The sequence below is a fragment of the Hippopotamus amphibius genome, chromosome 7, assembly GCF_030028045.1.
Source record: "Hippopotamus amphibius kiboko isolate mHipAmp2 chromosome 7, mHipAmp2.hap2, whole genome shotgun sequence".
NCBI classification, from domain to species: Eukaryota; Metazoa; Chordata; class Mammalia; order Artiodactyla; family Hippopotamidae; genus Hippopotamus; species Hippopotamus amphibius.
Window position 1 is genome coordinate 130,294,021 of NC_080192.1, and position 12,810 is coordinate 130,306,830.

A 12,810-nucleotide genomic window follows, 5' to 3' on the forward strand; every position below is an offset into this window, starting at 1 on the left:
GGTTTTGAATGTTCTCAGTCAGAAAATATGCAGTATTTAGAGTGAGTATTGGCATATAAAGTTTATGAGGAAAAAGTAAAAGAAATTAGTAAAAAAAGAGCAGAAAACTGTACATCCCAGATTTTAGGAAAACTTCTGATTCCATGTAATTTACTCTTTTAAGTAAAGGCTATTTTTTAAATTCAAAAAAGGAAGGAAAGAAAAGAAAGACTGGACTTGAAAGAGAAGAGAGACAAGGGAGGGAGGAGGAAAGTGAGAGATTGAGATTGACTATATAAAGTGGTGATAATTGATAGAGCAAAGTTCCAAGGAAGCAAATTAAGATACAATCTGGAGCATAGATTAAAGGACAAGATAAAAAGAATACTTCCAGTGTAACATATGGGGATAAGATAGGTGTGAAGTCAGTTATATTTGTTGGTGGAGAGTAGGAAGTTGATAGCTTCAAAACTTAAAATCAGAAGCTAGTTGGATCATTACAAGGAATATTCATGGGTAGTTGAGGACATGGAATAACTCAAACGACTAGAAGGAGATGGATGCAGATGCAGGAAGTTTTATTGCTTTTGAGATGGAAAGATGAGGGAGTTCCAGTCTGGCTTAATAAGGCAAGAGTATTGGCTGGTAGTGAAGAGAATGAATGGAAGATTGGGAAACTTCAGGAAAGAAAAGTAATGAAATACACAACTCAGTGGGGGTGGGGAGTACAAGTTTAGTAGAGGAAAACAGTAGGTGTCCTGAGCAATGTTGAATGCCTATGCGAAGTTGGAGTTCATGAATCTAAATTGGAAACAGCATGCCTACTTATCTTTTTTTCTACACCGAAGTTCAGCTGCTTTCATGTAAGCACAGAGAAAGATGATGATGTATGTTCATACATTGATAGAGGTTTGAGGTTTTAATAGACATGGGCAGAGAGGGAGGAAGAAGAGAGCTACAGATCTTAACACAAGTAATTATGACACACATGAACTCTGAAATATGTACTGGACATGAAGGGATATGGAGAGAGGAAGGGGTGCTGATGAAAAAAGAGAGGATGATGGGGTCAACAGAATGGAGGTCTCAGTGAGGTTGGAAAACTGTTGAAATGGACGTACCAGATATAAGAAAACCTTGAAGGATAAGAACTTATGTTTGGAAAATGGGATACTGATCAGTGGTAGTTCTCTTTGTGATGATGACAAGATTCAGGGTATAATAATGCAAATGATGGATTAAATGGAGTTTAAAAAAAGGTCGTTGTTGAGGAGATCAGCCTGAGTTGAGGTTTTTTGTTGTGTTTTTTTTTTTTTTTTTGACGCACGGGCTTAGTTGCTCTGTGGCATGTGGGATCTTCCTGGAGCAGGGATCGAACCTGTGTCCCCTGCATTGGCAGGCGGATTCTTAACCACTGCGCCACCTAGGAAGCCTGAGTTGAGGTTTTGATGGGGTCATCTATGTGGATGTCAAAGACTGGAAGAATAATGAAAATGAATGAATGAGGATCAGTGACCACGTGATCGATAGATGACAATAAAGAGGAAGGGGAGGATGGTACTGCTGGATGCTCTTCTGAGCCTCAGAAAAGCATGGAGTTTGTAAGAGTGAGGAGACATAATCATCTAGAAATGGCAATGAAGAGCAAGGAAAACAGTCAGGCCAGAAACTGGGTAAACTGTCCTTAGCCAAGCAGTCAAATTTAACATTACCAAAATGGCACAAGCTGACATTATGTTTCTTCTGATACGATGCACTGAGAAACACACATCACTTTTATACTGTTTTTGCCAAAAGTACTTCGTCTATGTAAGTGTAAGGAAATAATTAGACAAACGAAAATTGTGGTTTGGTCTATAAAATGGCTGACAAACCAACACTCTAAAAATGTGAATCTCGTAAAAGAAGGAGGAAATCTTCTCACAATGATCAAATGAAGTGTATGGTCCTGGATTGGATCATGGATCCAAAGAAAAAGCTGTTACGAAGGACAATCTTTACACTGTTGGAGCATTTTTTGAATATGAGTTCTGTATTAAGATTATTACATCACTATTAAATTTGTTTAGTTTGGTACTGACATTGACACTGTAGTTACATAGAATAATGAAGTTCTAGGAGTGAAAGGCATCAGCGTCTGCAACTTAGTCAAATTTTTTGTAGATCTGAAAGTTTTCAAAATAAAAAATTGGAGAAAAATTGAGTTGCAAAATGTTGTCAAATGTATATGAAAACAAAATAGTAGATTAAATATATTTTTAAGTTATAACCAACATTGGGAAATGGAGAGGAGATGGGGGGATATTGTAAATGAGCAGATTCCTCATATTCCATATCAGGAGTCAATAACTATTTTCTAATTCATAAATCAAGATATACCACTAATAGGTAGGATTTATTAAAGGCTTTCTCTGTGACTGGCACAGTTCTAAATGTTTTACTTATGTTAACTTATTTAATCCTTAACATTAACCCTGTGATGTAGGTTCTATTATTTGTTCATATTTCACACAGGAGTAAATTAAATTGCCCAGGGTCACACAGCTAGCAAGCAGAGATTCAACCCGGAGAGTCAGGATTTGACCTTAAATGGGTATATTAAAAAAAAAAAAAAAAGATGAAAATTTATAAGCTGTGTTCAACTTAAGAAGCTAAAAACAGACTAGCATAATAAAGGGGAAAAAAGTAGAAGGAAATTAGTGAAACAGAACACAGATATTTAATACGGAGAATCAAGAAAGCCAAAATTTGACTCTTTTATAGATTAATAAAGTTAACAAACCTTTGGCAAGACTTGTTTTAAAAAGAAAATAAAAATAAAAGAGTGAGAAGGATATATAACTAAATACATTGCAAACAATAAAAGAGAAGGGACTATTATGACACTTTGAAAATAAATATAAAAACATAAATGAAATGAACAAATCATAATTTGCCAAAACTGATTCAAGAAAAAAATAAAATATTTAGGTAGCTCTATTGTCACAAAATATTTTAATTGCATAGTTTAAAAATCTTCCCTAAAAGAGAATCCAGACCCAGAATTTTACTGAAGGAATAAATAACTCCGGTCTTACACATCTGTTTCAAAGTGTAGAAAAAGAGGGAATGTTTCCAACTTATTGTATGAAACTATCATAAACCTCAAAATTTGATAAAAATAGTATGAAAAAGGATCATTATAGACCAATTTAACATAGAGGCAAAAATTCTAAATAATACTGAAAAGTTGAATATGGAAATTTATAAGAAGGATAGTCTATTATGACCAAGTTGAATTTATCTTAGCCATGCAAAGATGATTTGACATATAAAAATGTATACTGTAATTTGCCATATAAACAGATTAAAGAAGAAAAATAGTGTGCTCATCTCACTAAATGCAGAAAAGATACTTGATAAAATTTAACATCCATTCATGATTAAAAAATGAAAAGTTATTAGCATATTAGGAATAGAAATTTCTTAACCTGAAAAGAATGATCTATTATTCTATTAAAATGGAGAGCATTTCTGTTTGGAAGTGCAGATTGTTTACTTCTTTTCAGTTAACTGATAGATTATTTTTTGAATTGAAGTATAGCTGATTTACAGTGTTGTGTTCATTTCTGCTGTACAGCAAAGTGATAGTTAACTGATAGATTTAACCAGGACCTCCTGGAAGCATGACTTAACTCTGAGGAGTGAGTCTAATGACAAGAATTTCTCGGATCATTCTAAATCAGGCTGAGGAAATGTTTTGGGTTTTTTTTGTTTTTTGTTTTTATATTAAGAAAATAGTTTTTATTTTGTAAGCTGTGGTTAACAGCTTTGTGGTTATATTATTTTATTTTATTTTATTTTATTTTAATTTATTTATTATTTTTTTGCAGGGGTACACCAAGTTCAACCATGTTTTTATACACATATCCCCGTATTCCCTCCCTCCCTCGACTCCCCCACCACCCTCCCTCGAGTCCCCCCCATCCTCCCCCTCCCAGTCCTCTAAGGCAAGCCCCATGGTGCTCTTCAAATCTTATTAGTATATATAGACTATGGTTTATGTATTTTCATTCATCCAATAAATACTAATTAAATAACTACACTGTACCAGGCTCTCTCTTGGGTGGGGATACCTTGGTGAAAGACAGTCCTGTTGTCCAGAAACCCACTCCAGTGGAGAGACAGTCATACAGTCAGAAGATGCTGCCTGTGATAGGGGAATGCACAGAATATCTTGGAGAGCAAAAGGGAGCTTGTTAATTCAGACACAGGAGGAATGGGCTAATGCAGGGAGACTTGGAACGGTATTTTAAAGCACAAGTTAGAGGGCTAACCTTGCAGCCATACTAAGATCAGACATTAATTTGGCTCTTCTTCACTTTCCTTTTGAATTTATAATTCTATTTATGGCTTCAGCCAATAATATCACTAATATTTATTGAGGACTTACCATGTGCCCTGTAGTACTTTAAGTACTTTAAGTGTATTAACCCATTCAGTCTTCATAGCAGTGCTGTGAAGCATATACTATAATCAACCCTATTTTACAGATGAGGAAACTATAAAATAACTTTCCTAAGATTACTCAGCTAGTCACTGACAGAGCCTGACTCAAATCTTCGTGGTCTTATTCTCGACCCATGCTCCTGGAGTCCTTATCAGTAAACCACACTGCTTCTGCATAGGTTGTAACCACTGTAGTCTTCTACTTTTCAGTAGAGCTTAGAGGAATGTGCAACATAGAGAACTACAGAAGCTGAGATCTGTGAAAACTTTGCTGTGAATGTGGTATTTGTATTATTATTGTCTTAAGCTACAGGTCTTGATCGTAGACATTTTGGACGTAGTCTCTGGATACCACGTGTACTCAGATCTATCATTTCAATCAAGTTAAAAGGATTCGCCTATAAAATATTTTTATTTCTGAAAAGAAATAGAGCTTAGGTTTTCATTTGTTTGTTTGTGGTTTGGAGTTTTTGTGTGTAAATAGATGCCCCAAGGCATCTTTTACCAAAAATTTCTATCCATATGTTGTCTAAGCTCCTACCTTTGCCATGAAGCCACTTTTGTTTACTTTAGGTTTTTGTGAGAGTTTCTTGGGTTTTTTCCCTCTCCCTTATCCTAGCCTTTTTCTACTTTCTTGTTCAGAATTCTATAGATTCCAAGTAAAAGAAATTCAGTTCAAAACACTTAAGCTTAAAAAGAATGGTTATTAGAAGAGTACTAGGACCACTAACTGAATCAGTAGAAGGAGCAGTTCCTAGACACAGGAATGAAGTTGGAGATTTGGTTCCCCCAGCACTCCCCCTCTCTCCACCTCTATCTCTAATCTTTGCTTCTCTCTTTCCTGTGTTGACTTCATTCCTACCCCTGGTGCCTCACTAAGAAGAAGGGCAGCTCCAGGTTTACCTTATCGTAGTTTAATGAGTTTAGTGAAGGAAAGACTTCTTTCTCCTCTCTTCAGTATATCTGAATCTCAGGAAGGGATTGTGGCCTAGCTTGGATCATGTGTATGTTCTTTGAACCAGTAGTTCTTGCCAGGGAAGTGAGGTGCTGTGATTGTTTAGATGAAGTGACCACCCTTGGGTAAGAGTGGGAGGAGCACTGAATTTGACCAACTCATCAGAACCACAGAAAGATGGCATTGGAGGGTAAATCAGCTTCCCAGAAGGAGGAAGGGTGCTGTTAGTAGAAGAGGGAAAGAAAATGCTGAACAGATAATCATAAGTTTCTGCTAAGACACTTATCTATATCCCAGATTTTGGCACTTTTCTCTACTTTGAGACTGTGAACTCTTGGAAGACAAGGGCTATAGACTTGGGAGTCTGACGGCCTTCGATTGGAGCCACTGTGAATCTTCATAGCACTTTGTACAGCTCTAGATGCTCAATAAACAATTGTTTATTTTAATTCCTGTTTGGAATACTTTTCATTATTTTGGCTCATTCTAGTCATGGTTTTAGGTAGACATTATCTTTTCCATTTTTAGTTATTAAATTATTTAATATATTTAATTGTCATTTAAATTAAATAAATACTGAATAGTTATTAAATTATTGAATAATTGCTTTGTGTTTAGTTCAGTATCTTACTAGATACAAGTTATGGGTAATTTGGTTAAACTACATATGTCAAAAATATGACTGAAGAGAATTCTTCAAGTGTTGTAACAAGCAAATTGCTTCCCCATATTTTTAATGGATTGCTTTTTTATTGAAAAGGAAGTGTTAAATGGAAGAATTGACTTGTGAAAGATTCTGTGTTCCTTAGAAATGAATTAACATAAAAGTAGATGATTTTGACATACATTTGTCCTCAGTGGCTACATACCTTAAATACTTACTGTATGCAAGATTTTTTTAATCATCTAGATTTTTTTAAGTTTTAATTTTTTTCTTTAGTTTAACTTGCTTTATGATTTTTATCTTTTAATGCAGTTGCCAAATTTTTACATAAGACAAAAGTATTTAAATCAATGCCATATTGACTTTTTTATTTTCTCCTTAGGAATTGAGAGAAAGCTACAATACACAGCAGTTAGCCCTTGAACAACTTTATAAGATCAAACGTGACAAACTGAGGGAAATTGAAAGAAAAAGATCAGAGCTAATACAGAAGAAGAAACTAGAAGATGAGGCTACAAGGTAATATAGTTGATAAATTTATTATACTCTGTTGCTATTAGAATTCTAATTTTGTAGCCCATATCTTTAGTTTGAGTATGAAAAATTAAGGGGAATAAAATGATTATACTAAGGTGCTAATTAGATTCTAAATTTTAGAAGTTCAGTCCTTCTTTTGTGGACTGAGTTTACAGAAACCAATTTTATGTTCTTTTAGTGAAAAATATGGACTTTGGAGTCAGACTTGGTTTAGTCTTGGTCTACCACTTACTATCTGGATGATCTTGGTTAAGTCACTTTACCTTTTGGAACCTCAGTTTTTCCATCTGAAAAATAGAAACATTAATGCATACTTCATAAGTAACTCAGAATTAAATAAAACTAAAGAGCCAAGTATAATGTTTTACAGGTAATAAGCACTCATTATTTCTTTGTCTCTGTAGTAAATGTATTACTGTTTCCTGAAAAATCATAAAAACCAAGTACTTAATTTTATAGAGTGTAATACTGAGTGTAGAAATGCCATGTTGATGCAGTTCTCTGTGTATATATCTGAGCTATATCAACTGCCCACATTTATAGCAAGGAAAAGTGAGACAGTTGTGGTATGTGAAGCATAGAACCATTCATTTAGAGACTTTGCATGATTTTTTTTTCTATCGGTAAGATTCTATTTCTAATGTGTTCCTATGTTTCTCCCAAGTTCTCTGGTGTCAGAAATTATTATAATCAATTAGCAGATATCAACAAACCAATATTTCTTTGCCCTGGAGAAGAGTAGATGTGTAATGTCTATGAAAGAGCTAATAGTTACTAGGAAGGCAAGAAAGATGCATTACCATATAGCAGGCCTCTTTTCTTCATGGCTTCTGAATAACCACTTCAACACATTTTTATTGAGTGGTCACTGTTGACTGTGATGCAGGTAAACTCTGGATTACTCCTTGCCCCTAGATTTCACATACTTCTAGTTGGAGATTCAGACAGCTCAACAAATAGCCATAATATTTTTTACTCAAAGACCCCTACTTTTGTGATTCCCTAACAAGAGAGAGCAGAATATTGTAGACTTAGAGACAGTAAAGTTCAAATTTAGAAGGCTTTTATTTACCACCTAACTTATGCCGCTTAACACAAGGGAACTGTTCAGTGACTGCTCAACTAGTCACTGTTAGAATTTTCTGTTGACACATGCAGGAGTCTTGATAACTCTCTGTCGTTGCTCACATTGCCTTTCAGGCCAACAGACCATATTAGTAACACACATTTTCGTTTCATTCGTCATCCTCACACAGTATCCTACTTTAGTAGAGGTAAGAAATCAGAACATGTAGGCTTGGTCCAGAGCTGCGTCTTAGTACTACATCTTGATTTCTTGGCCATTTGCCTAGGTATGTTGCCTTCTTGTCCCAGCCTATTGGTAATAGTCAGGTTTTCACATTGTAAATGTGGCCTCTTTGCCCTTTGTCCAACTTCTGAAGCATCTTCTGGCCCTGGACCAGTTTCTCATTCACAACCATGCACATAGAAACTTTACCAAAATTTAATTTTGTATTCTCTTAACTCTCTAGTCTTTTCTTTATCCCAATAAATATGTGGCAAGTACTCTGATAGTGGTGTTTATAATGCTGTGGAAATTGAAATAAAAGTAGGTTGGGTCATCCCAGGTGTGGAAGAGTGTCAGGGAAAGTTACCAAGAACTAGAAAGGGGAATATTGGTTGCAATTAAGTAAGAACTGCAAGAGAAGCATGCTTCTCAAAGGAAACTGCTAGAGAAAGCACTCTGTGACGTGCTAGAGGGTGTAGGAGGATTTGCAAAGGGTTGAGAGGAAGCAAGTTGTGGGATAATGAACCAGGAGTATAAAGTATAAGACATTTGGGGGATGAGGAGGAAGGGTTCATGACTAAGTGGGTCACAATTTTTTAAATTATCCAGGATTTCCAAATTCCTCCAGGAATTATAGGAATAGAGATATGGAATTAAGCCAAGACTTTCACCTTCGTGGGGCATAAATGCCCCTAAATCCCAGGGATGCATCCAGTCACAATCTTCACTACCCCTGATAATGTGTGCAGAGGCTTGAAGAAGGTGCTAATGGTGACTGCTCTGCCTCCAGTAAGATCATAAAAAGTATTTGCAAAAGAACTCTGGGGAGCATTAACTCTAGTACTAAAACAGCTAAGCTGATCATAGATCATCTTGACCAGCTAGAAACCAAGCTACAGCTGTACCAGATGTCATAGAAACATGTACAGAAGCATGGACCTATAGAGGAAAAATGCTCTATTATCTAAAATCTAATAAATGAAAGACTTTTAAGCAGTAATATAAGAAGTAGATAATCTGTCCAGAGCATTTCCTATTTTCACAGCAATGACTAAATCCCGAAAACAGGGATTAGCTAGGATAGTGGGAGTAAGAGTTTGAGGGCAGTCCTTGTGAAGAATCTGGAGAGAAGGAAGGCAATTTAGGTATACTTTTTAGATTTGTTTCCTGAATAAGTTCCATTGCAATTTTTTCCACTTTTTTTCTTGGGTTTGGGAGGTTGGCTGGCAGGAAGAAATTTGAGAATATGAGAAATTGTTAGTCTTACTCCCCAGCTCATCTATTTGTGCATAGTTTCTCTCTTGATTAATTGATTGATTAACTGGTTTTCCCCTTCAACCCTGATCCCCATGGTTTCTCCAAATGTCCCTGCTAATATCTCTTTGCTATATATAATAAATACATAATTATATAAGATTTTATTTAAACATAAGAAATACATAATTTTTCTTCAGTTTGTCAGGAATAAGATCTTCTATTACATTTTTATTTGGGGTAAAAAAAATTAGGACATTATGCAAACTCTTTTTCTTTCATGTAAAGGAAAGCAAAACAAGGAAAAGAAAACTTATGGAAAGAAAATCTTAGAAAGGAGGAAGAAGAAAAACAAAAGCGACTCCAAGAAGAAAAGACACAAGAAAAAGTGCAAGAAGTGGAGCGGAAAGCTGAAGAGAAACGAAGTAAGGATAAAGATAAAAATAATTGATTTGATTTTTCTGAAACAGAGCAACAAAAGCAACAAGAGAAAAATAAAGATTCTGATGAGGCCCCAAAAAAGAAGAAAATTAAAATGGATGCTAATCCTTAGAGTCAGAAAAGACGTTTTTCTAAAGTAAACTTGGATGAAAAGTGTGTAGGCTTATTAAAACAGACTGAGGGCAGAAATCTTAAAACCACATGAAGAAAAGAAGATAGTCATCACTAACAATGTGTAAACCCTGACACGGTTTTCATAATTGAAGTAAATAGTTTAAGATATTTTATTTCACCAGTATAACTAAACTTTATTTTAATGAAGCAACAGTCAAGTTTTAAGTCTTTGCACACTGAAATTTCCTTAGAAGATATACTTTGTTTTTGATACACCCCAAAATGCATCCCTAAAATATTTTAAATATTTTTACGTCTCTTCTGGATGCACACACCTTTGAATCCTCATTAGTGATACAATGTGTTGAAATTTTTATAGGTTAAAGCCTTTATTCTACAAATGAGCAAAGTAAAATATCTTTATTATAAAGTCTAGTATACCTATGAAATCTTCTGCTTTTTTTTTTTGTTTTAAGAACCGTACTGTTAAATCTGTTTACTGACTAACCTCATCTGTGACCTCCCTTTTGTGCTCTTCTTCCCTGTGATGTTCTGACCTCCACAGATCAAATTAAGCCTCTTGCAGCTTAGTCTTCCTCCCTGGGCACAGCTCAGCCATCCCCCCACCTTCCCTTGCCCATGCACATGGCACACTCTGCAGGTCATCTCTTTGTTTTACTGCCTCCTACTTAAGACGAATATCCTTGTTTGTTTTTATATTGATTCTACGACTATTGAAAATATTTTAAGTCCTAACAAGCCTATATCAAATGGATTTTCATTATACTGTTTGATACTCAGTTTTTTTCTTTTTGAGCTCTTTATTGAGTTGTAGCAAAGATGTGTATATATGAGAGAAGCAAATAATGACAATTATCTTCTCTTTAGGTGAGCCAGCGGGTGCTTTGGTGAATTACAGAGCATTATATCGCTTTGAAGCAAGGAACCATGATGAAATGAGTTTTAATTCTGGGGATATAATACAGGTAGGAAAGAAAGTCTTTTTTTCTCATGAATAAGCTGAATGCAATGTATCATATTACTTTCTATAGTAATATTGAGTATACTATTACATAGTGATTTGCCATTTTAAAAGTATATCTTAAGCATTACCTCATTTGGTTCTTATGACATATTGTAGAGCTGCATAGGACAGTTATTACTACCATATTCTAGGTAAGGTAGACTTACACAAGTTGTAACTGTCAGCAGCACACTGCCAGCATAGGGTGCAAATGCATCTTTTGATTTCCTAATCCAGTGTTCTTTCCACTATGCCATACTGCTTTGCGTCATAAAAGGTGATAATGATTTTGTTATTTTAATAAATTACCAATGAAATTTGGGGGAGCTGGTTATTTTCTGGCAACCATTAAAAGAGTTGGAGTTAGGTTCTATAGCTCTAACTAGATGCACACCCTTGTTCCTTGGAACACAAAGGTTTTTATTGTATAATCACAAACCATGTAAAATAGATGAATAAGAGAAGATCCAAGGAATGGCATTTGATAGAGCTGTTGTGATATATTGGAAAGAATACAGGCTTTAGAAGCATAGCAACTTGGATTTTAGTCCTGGTTTCAGTTTTCTGCTTAGTAAATAAAGGTAATATTACCTAGAATACCTAGCCAGTACTTGTTTTCTTTTTTAACCTGCACTGTCACCAGTTTGGTGTATTATATCAATTAGGTAGCAAATGTTTAATGATACTTGGAGTAGGGTTTACCAGAACCAAGATAATCCCCAGCTACACATTCCCTCTGTTGCCGTTTCCACACTGACAGTGCCATAGCTGCTCCTCAGCTGAGGGAGATTTGTTTTACAGGCAGCTTGAATCCACAGTCTGGCCTTGCTGTTCCTCCTCTTCTAGTTGGTGATGATGACGTAGTGTCCAGGAATGAAGAAATGCAGCCTGTCTCTGGGCATGTTTGGTCAAAAGGCTACTTATATTTTTGGTTATATCTTTTATTTGTTTCAGCAAATATTTGTTGAGGGCTATGCTAGGCTAGGGATATAGTGACCAAGGCACAGTCTCTGCTCTTAATGAGTTTATAGTTTAATGAGAACAATAGACATCCTAAAGAAGTAGAGGAAGGAAGGGTGTAGATTGCTACCAGCTTTCAAATAGACCTCTCCCATGGTCAGAGAGCCAGTCTGGTGGTAGTGACAGCAGGAACATAAAGTTAGCTGGAGTTTTATGAGTGCTTGTGTTCTTTGCTGAATCTTTGATGTAAAAAATGAGTCATGAGTTATTACCAGTTACCTCATTTGGACAGCTTGGTTGATAATGGTGTTCATTCACTGAGAGAAGAAGATTAGAAGGAGGAAATTTAAATGGGAATTATAATGAGTTCAGTTTGGGATGAGTTTCACATTTCTAGACAGCATTTGGATATCCAGAGCTATCTAGAGAGATCTCAGGCAGAGGTCAGAGGAGGCCAGTTTGGATGTCATCAGAGTGTTGTGATGGTCATTGAAGACATGACTGTGGTGGAGCCCATCCAGAGGGTAATAAAGAAGAGGGAAGATGACTGAGGATGTGGTCCCTGAGAAACATGGACACTGCAGGAGTTGTTAGAGGAAGGGGAGGCTTATGACTAGGGGCAGGAACAAAACAGAGTTTAGTGTCAGGGAGATTTGAGAAGAGTGATCCACATGTAAAATAACACAGTACTAAAATAATAACCGTTAGATTAGCAACAGCACAGTTATTGTTAACCTTGAGGAGAAGAGTATTAGTTGAGTGGAATGGTAGGAGAAGCAGCCAGATTTCAGTGAGTTGAGGAACAGCTGGAAGGGAGGAAAGGGAGAGAGTGAATATATAAAACTCTTTGATGGAGCTTGGCTTTTGGAAAGGGAAAGGGAGCAAAGGTGGTAAATAATGAGGAATGTGGGTTGAGGGAAGTTGTGCTTTTTTTTGTTTCTTGTTTTTTAACTTGGCAGAAGCTTGAGCAAGTTTAAATAATGATAGAAAGGATCTGTAGAGGAAAGGGGTTAATAATACCAGAAAGAATAAATCATTAATGGGGGAGATGTTTTTTTCTAATTAAACTATAATTTACATTGAATAAAGTGCACAGTCATAAGTGT

The 12,810-nt window shown here is 35.7% G+C and overlaps 1 protein-coding gene across 9 annotated transcripts in view; it reads left to right on the forward strand.

Annotated features, from left to right (window-relative positions):
- ITSN2 (intersectin 2) overlaps positions 1–12,810 on the forward strand; it is a 137,385-nt gene that overhangs the window by 69,001 nt on the left and 55,574 nt on the right. For all 9 annotated transcript variants that reach the window (XM_057740417.1, XM_057740419.1, XM_057740416.1 and 6 more), the window contains 3 exons: positions 6,469–6,605; positions 9,454–9,590; positions 10,609–10,706. In XM_057740417.1, coding sequence (XP_057596400.1) covers positions 6,469–6,605; positions 9,454–9,590; positions 10,609–10,706 — 372 coding nt within the window. The remainder of the gene's footprint in view (positions 1–6,468; positions 6,606–9,453; positions 9,591–10,608; positions 10,707–12,810) is intronic.